Consider the following 21,246-nt stretch of genomic DNA (forward strand, 5'->3'; position numbering starts at 1 on the left):
AAAATTTAAAATAATTAAAAATTTATGTGAATGTGACATATACCACATCATGATTTAATGAAAATAGTGTAATAAATAGTGTAAATGTAGCTATACTTTAAGTCTTTAACTTTATTTTTTATTGATGCTCAAATAATTGGAATATATTTGCCATTAAATTATTCGCAGTAGAGTAAGGATACCGAAAAAAAAAAAAATTAAAAATTAAAGTAAGGAATCGAATAATAAAATAATAAAGAATCGAAAAATATGCATGAGTTTATATTTAGGCGTATGCTTTGTTTTGGTTATTGTTTGATTGTCATCATCCTTACTTCTGATTTTTAAAGCAATCTCTTCATCCCTTTCCTCTCCACTTTCACTTAACCACTCAAAAATACTTCAACTCTGAAACCTCTCTCACCCCTTCAGAGACCACTAAAAATCCTGTTACTCTGAAACCAGATCGCTTGATTTTTCACTCCTCTCCCGTTCCTTTATTTCTTATTTATTGTTTTTAAAAATAAAAAAAATCCTTTCCCATTTTCTTATTTTTCGTTTAGGAAAAAGAACAAAAAGATCTTTATTTTATTCAGTTTGCAGTTGCCCTGTTACTTTTTCAGTTTTATTTTCTTCTGTTTTTTCCCCTTTTCCTTATTTTAAAAAAAAAAATTATTTCATCATTTTCAGTGTTTTTGTTCACTCCTCTTCCTTTGTTTGAGTTTGCATCATTGTTGTCTTGCTGTTATTTCTGAACTTTTCTTACCTTTTTTTTTTTTGTGTGTGTTTTTCAAATTTGAAAGTTTGCACCCTACTTGTCCTGTTTTTAAGTCTGTTTAATATCTTTTACTTTCTTTCTTTGTTTTTTCTTTTTTTTTTTTTTTTTTTAAAAAAAAGTGAAGGAGAAAGGAAAAAGTGTTGAAAATGGTGGAAACTATCTTAAGTGCTGTTGTGGAGGTTGTCAAGTGCTTGGCTGCTCCGATGGGGCGACAATTTATGTACTTGTACAAATACAACACCAACTTTAGCAATCTCCAAAAAGATGTTGAGGAGATGAAGCTTGCAAAAGACAAAGTTCAGCGTAAGGTTGATGCTGCTGAAAGAAATCTGGAAAAGATTGAAGAGACCGTGAAGAAGTGGCAGAACGAAGTGGATTCCAAAATTGATGAAGCAGAGAAGTTGATTCAAGCAAAAGAAAACAACCCGCGATGTTTCAAGGGATTGTGCCCCAACTGGATCACCCGCTACAAACATGGCAAGAAAGCATTCAAGTTAAAGGAGAATGGTATCAGTCAACTCCTAGATAAGAATAATTTTCCATTCCTACGGCTAGAAGATGAAGTTGCCCATCCTACTATTTCTCAGGAGATATGGCTTAGATCTACCAAAGATTATGTGGCTTTGGAATCAAGAACTTCCACTGAGAAGAATGTTTGGGATGCATTGAACGATGAGAGTATCTACATGATCGGTGTTTATGGGATGGGAGGTCTCGGCAAGACCACGCTTGTGCAGGGAGTTGGTAGGAAAGCCATGGAAGAACAACTCTTTGATGAGGTGGTTTTGATAGAAGTAACAGGAACTCCAAATATAGAGACCATTCAATCAAAAATTGCTAAAAAATTGGGTCTCAAATTGGATAAGGAGAGTGATGTAGCAGATAAGGCAAATAAGTTATATGAAAGATTGAAGATGACTAAGAAGGGTCAGAAGGATGAGAAGGGTAAGGAGGATGAGAAGGATATGAGGCCTGTGGAGATGAATAAGAAGGATGAGCAGGATGAGAAGGGTGACAAGGGTGACGAGGGTAAGAAGGATGAGAAGGATATGAGGCCTGTGAAGATTCTTTTGATTCTAGATAATATCTGGGAAGATCTTGATTTAGATGCTGTGGGAATTCCTTCCAAAGATGATCGTGGTGGATGTAAACTACTGCTCACAACAAGAAAACTTGAGGTGTTAAATAGCATGAATTCTTCCAAGAATTTCAAGATGGGTACTTTAAAAGAAGAAGAAGCTTGGAGCCTATTCCAGAAGATGGCAGGTAATTTAAGTTATAGAATTTTCACTTTTCTTCATATATTATATTTTTATTGAATTTCGTAATTTCTTTTTACTCGTACTATAGTCTTGGCCCTTCTACAAAATCTGTGTTATGGTTTCATGTGAATAAATAGAAAACTTAGACTATTAGTCTTAAGTAACGTTTAGACTAAAGGTTCAAACAAGTAACATTTTAAACTCGATTACTCATTACTCGATTGATATCAGTTGCCAGTTACCTGTTACCAACCTAACTAGTCTCCAAATTTTTACAAAAAGGTTAGGGCCTATAAAGGTTTTAGGATCGAATGAAAAGAGAAGCAGCAAGTTGCAAAACTTTCTAGAGAAACAAACAGAAAATGCAGAAAAAGTAACTAAGGAAACAAACAAGAACTTTGAGAGAAACTTTGGACACTTCCAGAACTGATTTCTTTTGTTAATTTTCCAACTTAGCTAACAAATGGTTCTTGAAACGTTTTTATACAAGTAAGAATCCACGCTGGCAATCCGTGTGACTCTTACAAATTTTGCAGAGAAACACAAAATGGTAGCTTCTCAACTGTTGATCAAATTTCCAGATTTTATAAAACTTCAGTTGAAGTACTGTAGCGTACTGTAGCATTAAAGTACTGTAGCTTTGCAAAGAAACACTAATCACTCAAGTAACTCATATTAACCATAGTCTCTGCCCAGCTAATGTAACTCATCTCAAGTAACTCTGCCCTCAATTAACCATAGTCTCAACATCCTCCCTCAAGCTAAGCAGTAAGAATTTGCTGCAAAAGCTTGCACACCGGAATTGCATCTCAATTAACCGTAGTCTCAACACGGCCATTAGACTGTAATAACTTCAATCTTTAACTTAATTTAAAATACTAATTAGTAACCATTCATAAATCATAATTTGTGTTGGAGAAGATGGGTTCCACAAAAAATATCGGAATGAACATTTTAATCGAAGAAGGAGCCTGGAGTCTATTCAAGAAAATGGTAGGTAATTGTTATAACTCATTTTAATTTGATAACACATCAAATTTGTGTTATGGTTTGATGTGAATAAGTAGTAATAACATGAAATATTTATAAATAAGTATAATTACTCTATTGATTGATAGAATAGTAGGTGGCTTAACAAGAAATCTAATTCCATATGCAGAAACAATACTTCTTTTTCCTGAGGGTCCTGAGCTAAATAATTCTGGTTTTTTAAAAACTGTAATTATTTTTCTTTTAAATTCGTAACCTATTTTTTTCTCTCTTTTTTTATTCATTTTTTAATCTGACTTTTTTAAAAAATAATCCAATAACCTTTTTTTTTTTCTTTCTCACTTTTAATTTCGTAATCTCCACTCCTATTCTTCAAACCCAACAATTACCAACCTAACCCACGCCGTGCCCCACCACAATCGGCAGCCATTGACAACCATCGTTGCACCCATTAGCCTCCCGTGCACCACCGCTGCACCTCCAAATCGTCGCCATCTCCTCCATTGCATCCACACCAGAGCCATCGCCATTGCATCCATAACACAACCATCGCCATTGCACCCACACCACAGCCCACCCTTTAGACCACCACTACAACAACCACAGCAAATCAGATGACAACCATGGCCGCATCCCTTGGCCTCCAGCGCACCACCACAACACGCAAAGTGCAGGAAACTTCCATTAGACCCAATCCACAGCACATCCCCATTGCAGCCACACCACAGCACATCCCCATTGCACCCACACCAACTTCACAAGATCCACAACGACACCATCCAAGTTTAAAACAAGCTGCCTAACCCAAATTGATGCATAAAAAAACCACCCAAGGTGTCGATGTTTGGGTTTGAAGGTGAAGCGGCCAGGAAGAAGAAAAGGGGATTTCGCTGCCCGTTGCTTGAGTTTTCTCGAGGCAGAGTGACAAAATTTAAAGAAGATAGGATTCTTGGGAATGGGGTGGTGGTGTGACGGTAAGAAGGAGTGAATGGGTTAGGAATAAGGTTTTTAGGATTTTATTTATCTTAATTAATACATTGTGTAAATACTTCTCTGCCCTTGACTCTAGTTTTTGAGGGTTTTATAGTGGCTGTCTGTCAACAGGGAATAATCGTTATTTCTAAAACCTCAAAGGGCTTGAGTGTTAACAGAAATCTCAGGGAATAATAGTTGTGGACCTAAACATGACTTTCTGACTTTAAATTTAAAGTATATTCATTAATATTTGAATTAGTTTTATTAGATGGCGTTAGTTAATTATTTTCAGCCTAAATTCACATTAATAAGAATTGACTTGGTAGCTTTATTTTACATTTCCTCATTTCTCATCATCTTATTTTTCTTTTCTATAAATATTGTCTTAAAGCTCTTGATAAGACAAAATGTATTTCTATGATTTTAGAGATGAAGAGTGGAAATGAATTTTATTTGGAATCAAGTGCAGTTTATTGAGATTTTCGAATATTTTTTATGGTTCTATTTAGAAAAAAGTCCAATAAGATAGCTAGAGGGAAAATAACAACACTTGGAACTTTTCTTGCTTCTAAACCAAAAGCATGTGAATAGTAAATGCAGTTAGTATAATCATAGCTTCTTTTGCAGGTAATGTTTTTCAAGCACCTGGATTGAATTCTTTACCAAAGGATGTATGCGAACAATGTAGAGGTTTGCCTATTGTCATTTGTACTATAGCAAAGGCATTAAGGACCAAAAGTCAAAAATCGCAATGGGAAGATGCTTTGCAAACACTAAGAAAGTCTTCCCCATCAAAGTTCCCAACACTTTTAGAAAAGGAATATTCAAACATTAAGTTGAGTTACGATTATTTAGAAAATAATGAGCTCAAGAAAACTTTAATAATTCTTAGTCTAATGGAAAACTATACTTCCATTTTAGACTTGCTCAAGAATATCATTGGCTTGGGTATACTTACAGGAGCTAATCTTACAATAGAAGAAGCACGGAATAGACTAGATTCAGTGGTCAAGGAACTCAAAGACTGTTGCTTGTTACTTGATGGTGGAATCGAAGGAAGATTTTCTATGCATGACGTTGTTCGCGTTGTTGCTTTAACATGTGCATATACAGATCACCATGTATTTACAGAGAGAAATGACATTGAAAATGAATGGAAGGATAAAGATAAACTTAGAGAATGCACAATGATCTCTTTAGTTGGTGATAATATTGTTACTAAACTTTGGCCTGAGGCATTAGATTGTCCAAAACTTGAATTTCTTACGGGTTCTTCTTTCGAAATCCCTAAGGAGTTTTTCACAGTGATGCCCAAGCTAAAAGTTTTAAATTTATGTGGAATACAACAATCGTTGTCGTCGTCACTTGATCTTCTAACAAACCTTCAAACATTGTGTTTAGATGATAGCGAAATTGAAGATATTGCTATTATCGGAAAGCTTAAGAAGCTAAAAGTCCTTAGCTTGCAAAATACTAATATTGAGGAGTTGTCTACAGAAATGGGTCAATTGACTGGGTTAAAGATTTTAGATTTGAGCAATTGTTGGCAATTAAAAGTTATTGCGCCAAATGTGATATCAAAACTATCCCAACTAGAAGAATTGTATATAAAGGGATGTAGTATTCAATGGAAGGGTGGAGTACTTGAGGAGTTGAAGCACTTATCTCAATTGACCAATTTAGAAATATATATTAAAGATAAGAAGATGATTCCTAAAGACTTCTATTCTAGAGAGCTTAAAAGGTGCAATATATCAATAGAAGATGAATTGTTCGATGATTATGATTGGTATCAATTTTCAAGAATCTTTAATTTTCAATATGATTTTACCGTCTCTTTAGAAGAATTACGAATTCTCAAGAATGTTGAACTCTTACGGTTGGTCGGATCCCTTCGTGATGATAACAGTCTCAAGCCACTTTTTAACAAAAAGGTTTGATTGACATTAACCTCTTGCACTTCTCTGTTATATATTCTTATATTTTATTATGCTTATTCTCATTTGTTAACACATAGTTTTGATATTGAATTATTTGTTCTTCTCTTTTTGCCTTTTTTTCTAGTGATTTTAATTTTCTGTTAAATTTCATTACTTTTTAGAGAGACAAAAGACACATTGTTTATATCAATGGCATATTCATCTATAAATCCATAAGAATCAATTTTTTTTTTTCTTTTCATATGCGTTCGTAAATATTGAAACAACAAATACTTTGATTGCAGGTTAATTTCACCAATTTGATGGCCTTGGAATTGAACAATGTTAGTTGTGGAAAGATTTGGGATAGCAAATTTCCTATGTCCTCCTCCTATGAGAATTTGACACGCTTTATCTTGGAGAGTTGTGGAAAAATAAAATATGTGTTTCCATCTTCCATTGCCAAAAGCCTCCAAACTCTACAAAGCCTTGAGATAAGAGATTGTGAGGTTTTAGAAGAGATTGTCGCACAAGAAGGAGGAGCAAAAGCTGCTGTAAATTTTCCCTTTCCGCAAGTTACCTATTTGAAGCTTGAGAATTTACCAAAACTTATAGCTTTCTATCCCGGAATACATACTTGTGAATGGCCGATGTTAAGAGAGTTGGTAATCAACGAATGTGGAAAATTCACTTCAAAATGTCTAAGCTTCCAAGAAAATTCATTTCATTTCTCAGAGCGAAAGTCCCTCTGCTTGGAGCGTAAGGTATGAGTCTCTTGTTTACTTCTTTATTAAAAAAGAAAAAAAAACCTTATATATAGAACATCTATTACAACTTAATAATTTGTTTTTTTAACATCTCTTTCTTTTTTTTAAACAAAAATTTAGGAAAAAGAAATAAAAATTAACAGTCAGTTGGATTTGGACAATTTTGTTATAGAGTCTTGTCAATAAAACTCATTAAAGTACTATGTTTAAATCATCCAGTATAATTCTATAAATTATCAAATGTTTACTAGAAATTATCATTATGATTTAATTTTCGGATATTATCAGTTGAAAACAACCTTTTGTTATTAATATTTTAAATTTGTGTTGGAAAAAAATATAGATATTATCAACTGGTACTTCCCCAAAACCAAAGTCATTCTACTCACAATTTGCGGCTGCCAAATCCCTCCTCTCACAACATTGCTAGCCTTGCAAGTGGTGCGCGGCTGGCCAAGGCCCCTGCTTAACTTTTTTTAATTATAAAATAATAAATCTTTCAATTATTATTATTTTATATAAATTTACTTTTCAACTAAAAATATTTTAAAGTTGTATAAAATTATACCCTTATACCCCTATAAAATGTTAAATCTAACTATCTCTAATAACATTTTATTCCTTTTTAAAACTATTTTGGAACTTGTTTTCTTTTTCTTATAGTTTGTAAAACATTATCCCTCAATTAATAGCAGTCCCTTTATTTTTACTAGAAATTGTGCCTAACAAGTGATCCTTCTTATGATTGGAAGCCAGATCACAAATTCAAAATTATTTAACATGATTTGGTAGCTGATGAGCAAAAAATCAGTTCAAAAAGGACAAAACTAAGTTAGTTACCATTAAATTTAAGAGGGAGAAAATTATAAGACATAGATACCCATATAATAATAGGGAGAATGACAAAAATGGACACCTTTTTACTATACACACCAAAAAACAGGCTAGTTTTGAAAACATGTTTAGTTTTCATAGGTTAGTAGGTCTTTTATGAAATTAATTTGACTAGTAAATTAAAGAATCATATGCAATTACCCTTTGTTCTTCTCACAGTTAATTTAAACCAATTTCAATGGTTCCATATTTAAAATTTATTTCTATTATTTTATAATGCAATTCATTGTATTGTCGTGTTTATAATATTAAAATTCAACTACAATATGATGTTTCAAATCTATTTTAAAATTTTGTAAGTGTGTTTGGAATTCAATTTGAAAACATTTCAACAGTATATTAAATAATTTTCTTTAATTATTAATTTCTCATACAATAATTTGTTAATTGTGAACCCAACTTTAATATTTCATCATCCACATTAACTATTAATTATTAATTGCCAAGGCCCGTGCGTAATTTACTATTGTTTTTTTTAGTCTTCTCTTCTTTTTTTGTATTTTTTTATTATTATAAAACTAATAAAAAAATAAATGTCCAGAGTCCAACTTATAGTTAGGATGGGCCGGTTTTGGATGTTAAAGAAGAAAAAATTGACATTTCATACCAAAAGGAAAGATTAAACAAGAATATTTCAAAAATAGAAGATAAAACTACAAAAACTTAAAAAAAAAAGCTAAACTTTTGGGTTTGGCCTATGACTTTTGAGCCAATAACTAAACTTTTGTTTTAAGTATATAATTAAAAAGCTAATCAGATTTTGTTTTTGATGGATTTGTAGATCAATCACGATTTGGAGGCACTTGAATTAAGGAATGGTGGGGAAGGGATTGTATGGCAAAGTCAATCTAAAGCTCTTATGATCGAAGGTGATGAGTTAGCAAATACTCCACTCCGATTCCTTCAAAGATTTGAAAACATGAAAGAGCTCAAACTATCTAGATGTGGTCAATACAAAGAGCTATTCTTTCAAAATCTTCCAAATCTTGAAGTTCTAGATGTACAGGATTGTAGCAAATTGATGAATCTAGTGTCATCCTCCTTAGCTTCTTTCCAGAATTTTAAAGTTTTGAAAGTCGACAATTGCCATGAGTTGATGGAGTTAATAACACCTTCAACAACTAGAAGCTTTATCTTGAAGAGATGTGGAAAAATAAAATATGTGTTTCCATCTTCCATTGCCAAAAGCCTCCAGGCTCTACAACACCTTGAGATACAGGATTGTGAGGTTTTAGAGGAGATTGTTGTGGAAGAAGAAGGAGCAAAAGCTGCTGTAAATTTTCCCTTCCCGCAAGTTACCTATTTGAAGCTTGAGAATTTACCAAAACTTATAGCTTTCTATCCTGGAATACATACTTGTGAATGGCCGATGTTAAGAGAGTTGGTGATCAACGAATGTGGAAAATTCACTTCAAAATGTCTAAGCTTTCAAGAAAATTCATTTCATTTCTCAGAGCGAAAGTCCCTCTGCTTGGAGCATAAGGTATGAGTCTCTTGTTTACTTCTTTATTGAAAAAGAAAAAAAAAAACCTTCATTTTATATATATTACATAAATTAGAACTTAATAATGTGATTTTTAACATCTCTTTTTTTTTTTTTTAACAATAATTTAGAAAAAAGAAATAAATGTTAATGGTTAGTTGGATTTGGACAATTTTGTTACTGGAGTCTTGTCTATTAAACTCATTAAAGGAATATGTTAAAATCATCCAATATAATTCTATAAATTATCAAAAGTTTACTAGAAATTATAAATATGATTTTATTTTCGGATATTATCAATTGAAAACAACCTTTTGTTATTAATATTTTAAGTTTGTATTGGAGAAGATATAAATATTATCAACTGATACTTCCCCCAAACCAAAGTCATTCTTCTCACAATTTGCAGCTGCCAATTCCCTCCTCTCACAACATGGCTGGCCTTGCAAGTGGTGCGAGGCTGCCCAAGGCCCCTGTTTAATTTAACTTTTTTTTAAAAAAAAAAAAAAAAGATTGTTATAAAGATAATAATTTTTTAATTATATAAAAATTTACCTTTTTGCTGAAAATATTTTAAAGTTGTATAAAATTATACCCTACAAAATGTTAAATCTAACTATCTCTAATAACATTTTTGGAACATGTTTTCTTTTTCTTATAGTTTCGTAAAACATTATTTAGAATCATTATACAAAACATTTGCAACTTGAAGTTGAAAGCCTAGGACATTATTTAACATGATGAGCAAAAAATCAGTTCAAAAATGACAAAAATAAGTTAGTTACCATTAAATTTAAGAGAGAGAAAATAATAAGACATAAATACCCATGTAATAATAGGGAGAATGAAAAAAATAGACACCACAGGCCGAAAAAAAAAGACAGGTTTGATTCAAATATGTTTAGCTTTCATAGGGTAGTAGTGTCTTTTATTAAATTAATTTGACTAATAAAGTAAACAATTACATGCAATTACCCCGTGTCCTTCTCACAGTTAACTTAAACCAATTTATGGTTCCATATTTCAAATTTAATTTCTATAATATTATAATGCAATTCATTGTATTATCGTATTTATAAGATTAAAATACAGCTACTATATCATGTTTCAAAACTATTTTAAAATTTTGTAAGTGTGTTTGGAATTCAATTTGAAAACATCTCAAGAGTATATTAAATAATTTTCTTTAATTACTAATTTCTTATACAACAATTTATTAACTGGGAACCCAACTTTAATAGTTTATCATCAACTTTGATTATTAATTATTAATTGCCAAGGCCTGTGCCTAATTTACAATTGTTGTTTTTAGTTTTCTTTTTCTTTTTTTCTTTTTTTTTGTATTTTTGTATTTTTTTTAATTATTATAAAACTAATAAAAAAATAAATGTCCAAAGTCCAACATATAGTTAGGATGTTAAAGAGGATAAAAATGACATTTCATACCAAAAGAAAGATTAAGCAAGAATATTTCAAAAATAGAAGATAAAACTTGCTAGAAAAACTTAAAAAAAAAAAAATTAAAAAGAAAAAAGAAAAATTAGAAAATACTGTATAAAGTAAAAAAATATTTATAAAATCTGAAATTATATATTTAAAGTTGTGACCATTGAATACTAAATTTGAAAATTCAAATAATAGAAATTTAGAAGAAAAAAACTCTTTAAGAAATTTATATTAATTTAATTTCTATGACTATTTAAAAAAAATTATAAATTATTCTCAACATATTTGTTCCTATTCTTAAATTAGTCAGGTTGCAAAAAATCTAAAGGTAACTTTGTATTTACATAGGTCAAACACTATAAAATTCCTAATTTAATAGACAATAGGAGGAGGTGAATATTGTAGTTTTTGGTTTCAGGGGGCGTAGTTGGTAAAATCACATAAATGAAACATTTGTTCACAAATTAAAATTTAAAATATGATTTACTAGTTTTAAAATAGATGGTAGTTGATTTGTCAAAATTTGATTGGGTTTAGCCTATGACTTTTGAGCCAATAACTAAACTTTTGTTTTAAGTATATAGTTAAAAAGCTAATTGGATTTTGTTTTTGATGGATCTGTAGATCAATCTTGATTTGGAGGTGCTTGAATTAAGGAATGGTGGGAAAGAGATTACATGGAAGAGTAAAGCTCTTATGATCAAAGGTGTTGAGTTAGCAAATATTCCACTCCGATTCCTTCAAAGATCTGAAAATCTGAAAGAGCTCAAACTAAAAGACAATATGTATAATGAGCTATTCTTTCCAACTCTTCTAAATCTTGAAGTTCTAGATATAAGTTGCTGTCATAGATTGATGCAGTTAATAACACCTTTAATGGCTAAAAGCTTAGTGCAGTTGAGAGAAATGAGTGTAAAGAATTGTGGAATGCTGATTGAAATAGTAGAAAATAAGGGAGATGCAACAACGAGTACTGAAATTGTTTTTAACAATTTGAAGACGTTGTCACTTGATAACTTAGAAAGTCTCACATGCTTTTGCTCTGGAAATTATTCTTTCAATTTCCCATTTTTGGAAGAGTTAAATATAAGAAAATGCCCTAGTATGAAGACTTTCTCTCGAGGAATCTTAAGTACACCAAAGTTATACGAAGTCAGAAAGGACAACGAGCTTAATACACCCATACAACAAGCACACGAAGAAAAGGTATATGTATTCAATTAATTAGTTTAAATATTTATTTTGTAATAATATTGAAAGTGAGTTCATACTCCCACCTCTTGTTCCTTTCAACACCTCTTATGATCTTTTGGTCTTTCTAGGTGTCTTTTGCTCTCGTAGTACATAACCTACCTAAAACCGTTGTGCAAACCCTAAATCAAGGATCTTATGTCATGAGCATGGACTTCCATCCACAGCAGCAAACTATTCTTCTAGGTAAAAAATTAGAAAAAAAACCACTGTTTAATGTTTGTTCACTGAAAAATTTATAGAACTTTTTCTAGAGATTATTTATATTGATTGAAATTTTTATTCTTCGGTCCATAGTGGGGACAAATATTGGTGACATTAGCCTTTGGGAGGTGGGATCCCGAGAAAGGCTGGCACATAGAACTTTCAAGGTTTGGGATATATCAGCTACTTCAATGCCATTGCAGGTATTCACCATCTTAACTTCCTAAGAGTACAATGCATAAAATCTTCATCCTTTATCAATTTGATCTTGGCAATGAATTTAATAACAATGGGTAGTAACTCATATGTATTCACCTAATACTTATGAAAGTTGGATTCAGTGTACTTTCTGGCTTGACTGGCAAACACTTTCATATTAATCACGGCCAACAATTTAGGAATATAAATATGGACTGATATTTCTCTTCATTAATTAACTTGTACTACAAGGAGGCTTTGTTGAATGATGCTACAATACGGGTGAATCGGTGTGTTTGGAGGCCAGATGGACTTATGCTTGGTATGTATATGCATTTGTTGCTTGTGAATATGAATTATTCCTAGTTCATTATATTTATTTTTTCTTTAAACAAATTGTGATTTGTCTAGGTGTTGCATTTTCCAAACATATAGTTCAGATATATACTTACAATGCAACTGGAGAACTAAGACAACACTTAGAGGTAAATTTTGTATCCTAAATATCAGTTCTTCCTTAAAAATCGCTAGGTACAGTTTATTGACCACTTATCTCATTTTAGATCGATGCCCATGTTGGTGGAGTTAATGACATTGCGTTTGCTCATCCCAACAAGCAACTGTGTATAGTTACATGTGGAGATGATAAGACTATTAAGGTATTATCATAAGAGGGTGTGACCTGCTTCTCTAGGGAAAACCTAATTGATATATCCTCGTTGTAACTTTCTCCCTATTAAAGAGTTTGACTTTTTGGGATATTAGAGTAAGTTTCTCCTGTGACAGGTATGGGATGCTGTAGCTGGACGCAGGCAGTATACATTTGAAGGCCATGAAGCTCCTGTGTATTCAGTCTGCCCTTACCACAAAGAAAATATTCAGGTCAATATTTATTTAACTCATCTATGTTGTGATTGGTGATCTGAGTCAGTATCTTTTTCTATATGCTAACTAGCTGATGGGAATAAGATGACTACCATCACTTTGAATCTCATATTATCCATTTTCCTATCTTTAAATATGCAGTTTATTTTCTCTACCGCCATTGATGGAACGATAAAATATTGGCTATATGATTGCTTGCGATCTAGAGTGGACTATGACGCTCCTGGACGCTATTGCACCATGATGGCATATAGTGCGGACGGAACCAGGTAAAGCTTGGTTAATTTTAAGATGGACACAGGCTAAGATAATTTGGTGATTTTTCATATTGTTTGTGCACATGATACTTTATATAATGACTCATTGAAGTTTCTGATAATATCTTGTTTTACAAAGGATGTATATCATTTAGCTGCCAAGGATTCTTTGATGCTGGACTTTTTAGGCACTTCTCTGCCTTTGATGTGCCATTAATTTGTAATCGTGCTTTCATCATCCAAATGGAATAAGACTTCTATATTTTTTGTTGCAGGCTCTTCTCATGCGGAACAAGTGAAGAAAGCTATTCTTATTTAGTTGAGTGGAATGAGAGTGAAGGAGCTATCAAAAGGACATATCATGGTTTAAGAGAGAGCTCTTTAGGCGTTGTCCAGTTTGATACAACACGGAATCGGTTCTTGGCTGCTGGGGATGAATTTCAAATTAAGTTCTGGGATATGGACAATAAAAATATGTTGACGGCTGTTGATGCTGATGGTGGATTGCCGGTTTGTAGTCGTACTGTTTACTTGTACACCAATGGTAGTTAATAGTAGATACGTAGCATTTGTTCATTCAATTCCATCCTTTGCAGGGTTGTCCTAGACTGAGATTCAATAAGGAAGGATCTCTGCTCGCAGTTACAACGAGTGACAATGGTATCAAAATTTTAGCCAACAGTGATGGTTTTGTATCTATCAACAGTCTTGTAAGTTTAGCATTTCTTATACAATGAAGTTGTTGGTGCTTACCTTGGTCCACAAACTCATACCGAGTGCCGCTGCAGGGTCCTATGGACAGCAGCAGACTTGTTGATGTCAAACCATGTATTGCCGACGATAGAGACAAGGTTAAGAGCTGGAACATTCGTGATGTTTCAGATCCATCACAGATGAAAGCTCTGCGCTTACCTGATTCTATAGCACCAAGCAAGGTAGGTGGTAAAGAATTCAAGTATTTGCGTGTTATTTCAGTTAGGAAGAAATCCCTCTGCTTCTATGGTGCTAGATATTTTCTTTGTAGTTATTTACTGCCCTTTGTGTGCCTGTGCTCATATATGAGATATTTCACTATTATAAAGCTATGCAAATCATATGCAAATATATCCTTCGTTAATATACCAACCGTATATTCTAAAGAATTGGATGCATAGTGACAGGAACTCCAGAATGTTAAGTCAAATGCTGGAAGGCTAGTTTAAACCTATTTGTCTGATGTGTTAACCTTTCTTTCGAATATTTCCCTTCCTTTTTTAAATATCTTGACATGCCCCTGAGGATGATGGTATGTGGACTGCCAATTCACATGGTAATGCCACCTCAGTTGTGAAGTTAGGGCATAATACACCCTCTCTGCATGGTAGTGCTTGTTTCATCGATAACAAAGTAGGAGAGGACTGACGATATAAATATAAACTAAGTGACTCTTTACAAAAAGACACAGAAGAAATGATATCAAGTTCATCACAAAAGCTTAATACCAATCAATATCTAATTAGCCAAATAAAACATTATCCACAAATGGTGTGAAATACATTGATAATTTTCCCTCCATTTAGGCCTGGGAAAAAATATATATGTTTTTTCTATTTTGTTGCAAATGTTTATTGTTGGATTTAAGTACATAAGTAAAAAAAATTCAGGTTGTTCGGTTGATCTACACCAACTCTGGTCAAGCTCTATTGGCCCTTACCGCCAGCGCTGTACACAAGCTGTGGAAATGGCATCGTAGTGAAAGGGATCTCTTGGGGAAGGTTTATTTACTATCCATTTGCAAATTTCTTTTGTTTTTTATATTTTGACCTTTCTAATGTCTGTTGCAAACTCGTCAGGCTACGGCATACGTAGTGCCCCAGTTGTGGCAACCTCCCAGTGAAACACTTATGACAAATGACATAAATGATGTAAAAACAGCCGAAGAATCTGCTGCATGCATTGCTTTATCCAAAAATGATTCTTACATTATGTCTGCCTCTGGTGGAAAGGTTTCCTTGTTCAACAGGAGGACATTCAAGGTAAGTTATTGCACCTCTCCAAATTTGAACTCTGTATTTCATACACGTTCAACAATATTTACATGACCGAATAAGATTGCTTACTGTGTCTCAGGTCATGGCAAAGTTTATGCCCCCACCTCCAGCAGCTACATATTTGGCATTCTATCCTCAAGATAATAATATTATTGCCATTGGAATGGAGGATTCTACCATTCAGATATACAATGTCAGAGTTGATGAGGTGAAGTTTCTCAGTTGATTTGTTGTTTTCTTAATTTATGGAGCTAGTTTTATGTTTAACTGGTCAAAGGATCTGTTCAATTGAATTTTGCTCCATTTATTGCTAGTGTTAATTTATAGTTGATTACGATGATATTTTGAGATTGTTAATGTAAATTTTATTCTGGTTTGGCTGAATCATTACCTATACCATACAATCTGATTTATGCTTCTTAGCTCTGTTCATTAGAGGGAAAGTCTTGTTGTTACTAACTTGTTTTAAGGAATTGATGGTTAGTATTATTACCACTGAAATCATTTTTCCATTTATTTATTTTTGAAACGAAACATATCATCTTCTTGAACACACAGAGATGCAACAAAAGTACAAAAATGCAAACATGAGTCCACCACAATAGAAAAAACCTCCTCAAAAATTGTCAAAGCTCAAGTATAGCTATCTTAATAATCTAATCAATAACTTTTTTGATTATCTAAAGCTTATTGTGTGACATATAATGTGGAAGCATAGCTAATGTTGGATGTTGTTTGCAGGTCAAAACCAAACTTAAGGGTCACCAAAATCAAATCACAGGGCTTGCATTTTCCCAAACTTTAAATGCACTGGTGTCTTCAGGGGCTGATGCTCAGGTTAGTTCCTGACTAATATAAAATTTAATATTTTAATGTTTATGGCTATTAGTTGTTCTTACTTATGTTTAATTGGGATGCTATAATTTTTTTGTCAAGAGTAAGAAACCTAGCACATTTACACCACTAAGGGTTTGCTCTACGAACTTTTGCTTATCTGGGGAGCAAATTACTTTCTTTGAAATGGAAGTCGCAATTTGCTATTAATCTTAAGTCATTTAGGGTAATTAATGTCTGCATATGATGAGCCTTTTCTTTGGTAAAATTTCAAACCATAGTTGAATTACCATGTAAATATAGTCTTTTTGGATGTTACCTTCTCAGCAATGGGTGTTGAGAAGTGCCCAAATATAAGCTGTTCACGTTGGAATAGGTGCGGTTGAAGAATCAAATTGTTTTGACGGGATCTCTAATGTGAAGATCTTTCCACGAAAATGCTCTTTTAGAATTATTTTTGAACATCAATCTGGTTATCTTGGTTAGTGTCATAGCTTAAATACCATTATTGGGCTCTTATCTATTAGCTGAAGCTTTTGATATGGCTTTTAGATCACGTGGTTATTTAACATGATATCATGCCAAGCAAGCCAAGTAATTTGAGTTCAAATCCGTTAGCTGTAATGTTAATTCAAAAAAAGTTGTGGGTAGGAAAAAAATATATAAGTTATTTAGGATTTACAAGTGAAACCAAGAAAGGAAAATATTATATTTCCAGCGTTGCTAATCACTTACTACACTGAAAAGAATAGTTAATTATACATGAGGAAAGACTCTAATTTACTACACTGAAGCTTTTTCTTTTTTGTTATCTCTGGGTTTTTGATTTCCGTTAATAATTTATTTGATGCAGCTATGTATGTGGAGTACCTATATATGGGTGAAGCTGAAATCAAGGTTCATACAAGCACCAGCTGGCCGTCAATCACCTTTGGTCGGAGAAACTAAAGTCCAGTTTCATAATGATCAAAAACATCTGTTGGTGGTTCATGATAGCCAAATTTCCATTTATGACAGCAAGCTAGAATGTTCACGTTCAGTAAGTTTTGCTTCCATGTCATCGTGTTTTTTTTTTCTTCAGTTCTCTCTCTCTCTCTCTCTCTCTCTCTCTCTCTAAATAAACTTACTGACCATGATCTCATTTCTAATAGTGTGGAAACGTAGCGTCACAATAATTAAGGACAATGAGACCCAAATCACATATTGTTGTTAGCAAAAAAGATTTAGTTATGTAGCTTATTATCATTATTGTTCTCTTTCCACCTTGACTCGCTAGAGTAAAGTTTACTACTTCAATGCTTTTTTATGGATAGCATGTTAGAAGCCTTGGCCTAGTGTGTAGCTTATCTATCTGAGCTCTTTCTTGAAAGATTTATTGATGGTGCTGCATACATGTTCGGCAAATCTTACTATTTCTTTTACATTTCCAAGTAAATGGAGAATTAATAAGATGTTTTAATGTAAGAGGTTAAACCAGTCAATGTGAAATTTCATGAATACTGGCTCATTTGTATATGTTGTATCCATATAATTTATTTTCACGTGTTATTTTTCAATCTCTCTTATAATGGTCCTTATGCTATGATTTTGTAACTTGTAGTGGTCTCCAAAAGATACACTCCCTGCTCCCATTTCAAGTGCCATATATTCATGTGATGGTTTACTGGTGTATGCCGGTTTTTGTGACGGTGCTGTGGGTGTTTTTGATGCGGATAATTTAAGGCTCAGATGTAGAATAGCAGCATCTGCTTACATACCTTCCTTCTCTGTCAAGTAAGTGGACCTTTTATTTGGCTAGTTCTGAACATTCAGTTATTATATATAAACCAGTTCAGATGTTTCAAGGCATTTTTTGTATATTTCATTGTATCAAAATGTCAAAGCCCATAAAATCCATCACTCATTGACGATATATATTCTGCAGCAGCAATGCTACCACCTATCCTTTTGTCATAGCAGCTCATCCATCCGAGCCTAATCAGATCGCTCTTGGCATGAGTGACGGAGCAGTGCATGTAGTCGAGCCTTCTGATGCAGAGCTGAAGTGGGGTGACACATTGACCTTTTTTGAACATCAGCCTTTTCGCTTGTTTGGCTCTGATCACTTCCTCTAAATCATGGCCTGCTATATCTGTTGTAAACCGTTTTTCTCGTCGGCTGTTTTGCTACGTGATATTCTAGAGAGGAACATTTTATCAGAAACTGAGAACACACCCTGCCACAAGCTGATTTGATGACATTTAGAAGGTTTTCCTATATGATGATGTATACATTAATGGTTTTTGGAATGAAAATTGTCATTGTTGTCATGTCTGTCTGTTTATATAGTAAAAAACCAGCCTTTTGTTTTATTTATTTTGGGCTGTTCCACTATAAAGATGTTTAATTTATACTTGCACTTCTCCCCTTCCCAATAGGCTTTATGTTTTTGTACAGTAAAAATTCTATTCAAGTTTTTCATATTTGTTATGGTGCATTGATTTATTTCTTATTCCTCGGAAGCTTAGTTTTATTTGATTTTTTTCAAATTTAAGATCCTGATTCCTGATGTCACATTACTAAATTACCCTTGTGGATAATTAAATTCCGTGTGAATAAAATGATTTTCATTTTACTGGAAGTAGAAATGATAATAAAATTGAAGAAAATGGTTATGGTTTGTGATAAAAAAAGTAAAACCTTATCCCTTTGATGGAATTTTATTCTCATTAAGAGTTTATATATGGAAATGTTAGTTTTATCGTCCTTCATAAATATGAAAGTATCAAACATCGTAATGGTCTCTGTTGATATAACAAGGTTGACAAAAATTTGTGAAATTATAAAAAATTGTTATAATTATTCTACTTGATCTTCTTCATAAAATTCAAAATGATTTAAACGGCATAATTAGTAGATGAAGAGTCTTTGGAATTGATTTTAAAGGAATGTAAAACTAAAAAATTGTTCCTTTTTTTCATCAGTTTTAACATCTAGTGTTAAGGACCATCGAAAATACTAAAGGTTGTGCTCTTTTAAACCCGCTGGAAGGATTGATTCAGTCTCTTAAGAAAGATAGTTCTATTTCTTTATTTTTACACGAAGATTTGCGTTATTGGGAAATTCTTTAATAAGAATGAATTCTGATATGATTTCATAATCAAACTTACAAATCAATCACTATGAATTGATTGTACAGTACACATCTGAAAAGACAATCTTGGTCCCTCTCAGCTTATGAATTTGGTCTCATTGAGATTTTCTATTAGCACTAAATTGAATACTTTTAAGTAAGATTAATTGAGTCTAGTCCTCCCTTTTCTATGTCCCGTCGACATAATATTTAATTTATATAATGATAATATATGATCAAATTAATCAATGAAATTAAAGGTAGTGGGAAGATTTTATTTAGGTTAAAAGATCTATATATATTTGTTCTTTTTATTTTTCTCAAATTGAAAAATCAAACGAAGTGAAAAAGGATTGTCATAAGTATTTTCAACATTAGACAATTAATTAAAAGAGTCTTTGCAGTTGATTTTAAAGTAATATTCTCCAACACGAGCAAATGGTTGTAATTGACAGAACAAATTTTGAGTTAAAATTAATTGACCTAATCTGTTACTTTCGATTACATCTCTATTTATTGCTCTGCCCTCATTGAATTTTCACCACAAATTCCATGGATAATAATCTTGGGCCAATCTCAAGATTATTAATAAGGTCAATGGTCAATTCTACCACATCAAACTTTGTTTTTGGTATTGTTGCTTTTTAAAAGTTGTGTTTTGGTTTGGGTGTCCAAGTAACTTCATATTCTTTGTCTTTATACTCCATCAAGAAACGCTTGGTTTGGTGTCCAAGTAACTTCATATTCTGATTGTCTTTATTTTCTTCTGTTTTTTTTTCCCTTTTCCTTATTTATTTAAAAAAATATATTATTTCAGCATTTTCCGTTACTCTTGTCCTGTTATTTGAGTTATAACTTGTAAATTAATAAAGAATCGAATCGTCCATTGAAGTATGCTTGAGTTTATAGTTAGGCATATTCTTTATGCATAGATCCTAACTTTGTTTTTGGGTAAGTATTTTCAACAATAACTTAAAAGAGTCTTTGCAATTGATTTTAAAGTGAGATTTTCCAACAAGAGTAAATGGTTGTAATTGAAAGAATAAATTTTGAGTTAAAATTACTTTTCCAAGTCTATTACTTTCAATAATCGATCTACTTATTTCTCTACCCTCATTGAATTTTCACCACAAATTCCATGGATGATGATAATCTTGGGCCAACCTCAAGACTATTAATCAGGTCAATGGTCAATTTTACTGCATCAAACTTTGTTTTACTTTAATATATGAGGATAGTCTCGGGTAATTTTTTTAAGTTCAAGGGTATTTATGTCCTAAAAATTTAGCATATGAGGATAAAATAGTCCATTAAAATTTTTGTAAATTGTTTTTTAAAAAAAAAGGCATTATTGTCCAAAATTTTTAATAGTCAAAGGTAAAATTATAACAAAATTAAGATTATTAAATAATCTTAAAATACTTAAGAAAATAAAAGTATTCAGATTACTACTTATATAATCAACAGTAATTACTATTAATTTTTAAAAGATTACTGAAATCTTATATTACTTTAATAATGGAAATAACCTCTGACCAAACAACCCCTCATAATATTTGATTTGTTTTGTAAGGATCTTACATCATAAGGCTTACTTCCATAAGGAGGCCACTCTGCTCCAGCCTACAGCTGGAAAGCTAGTGCTTTTTTCATTATTCTTTTTCTTGATCCTTCATCTTTATACTTTAAGTCTTTAACTTTATTTTTTATTGATGCTCAAATAATTGGAATATATTTGCCACTAGTGTACTAATAAATGGCACTGTTTGCTTTTAAGTGTTGTCACACCTTAGATCCTCTTAATTTCTATTCCGATTTCTACATCTTCAATCTTCTATTTGAAATTTGTTAACCTTCTTTAAAATGATGAGCAAGAAATTTAAAGTATTTCATTAACATAGTTTTAGACTAATTCTTTATATTGAATTAGTTTTAATAGATACATTAGTTAATTATAGTGCTTAGTGCAACTCCTATTATAC

At 32.3% G+C, this 21,246-nt stretch overlaps 2 protein-coding genes across 2 annotated transcripts; both read left to right on the forward strand.

Annotated features, from left to right (window-relative positions):
* The first annotated feature begins 903 nt into the window (after positions 1–903).
* Positions 904–1,669, forward strand: LOC116144756 (probable disease resistance protein At1g61190). The gene is made up of 2 exons (XM_031430190.1): positions 904–1,551; positions 1,640–1,669. The coding sequence occupies exons 1-2, from the start codon at positions 904–906 to the stop codon at positions 1,667–1,669; spliced, it is 678 nt and encodes a 225-aa protein (XP_031286050.1).
* LOC116144750 lies at positions 1,617–18,621 on the forward strand. The gene is given in 21 exon segments (XM_031430182.1): positions 1,617–2,023; positions 4,612–5,918; positions 6,209–6,667; positions 8,346–9,047; positions 11,118–11,699; positions 11,816–11,930; positions 12,042–12,151; positions 12,399–12,468; positions 12,558–12,631; positions 12,710–12,805; positions 12,933–13,028; positions 13,173–13,300; positions 13,564–13,798; positions 13,885–14,223; positions 14,932–15,042; positions 15,121–15,303; positions 15,398–15,526; positions 16,060–16,155; positions 17,006–17,191; positions 17,753–17,925; positions 18,077–18,621. Coding segments are annotated over 21 exon segments (5,733 nt in total). The 5' UTR covers positions 1,617–1,671; the 3' UTR covers positions 18,267–18,621.
* Positions 18,622–21,246: the final 2,625 nt, after the last annotated feature.

The sequence above is a fragment of the Pistacia vera genome, unplaced genomic scaffold, assembly GCF_008641045.1.
Source record: "Pistacia vera cultivar Batoury unplaced genomic scaffold, PisVer_v2 Contig455, whole genome shotgun sequence".
Classification (NCBI taxonomy): Eukaryota; Viridiplantae; Streptophyta; class Magnoliopsida; order Sapindales; family Anacardiaceae; genus Pistacia; species Pistacia vera.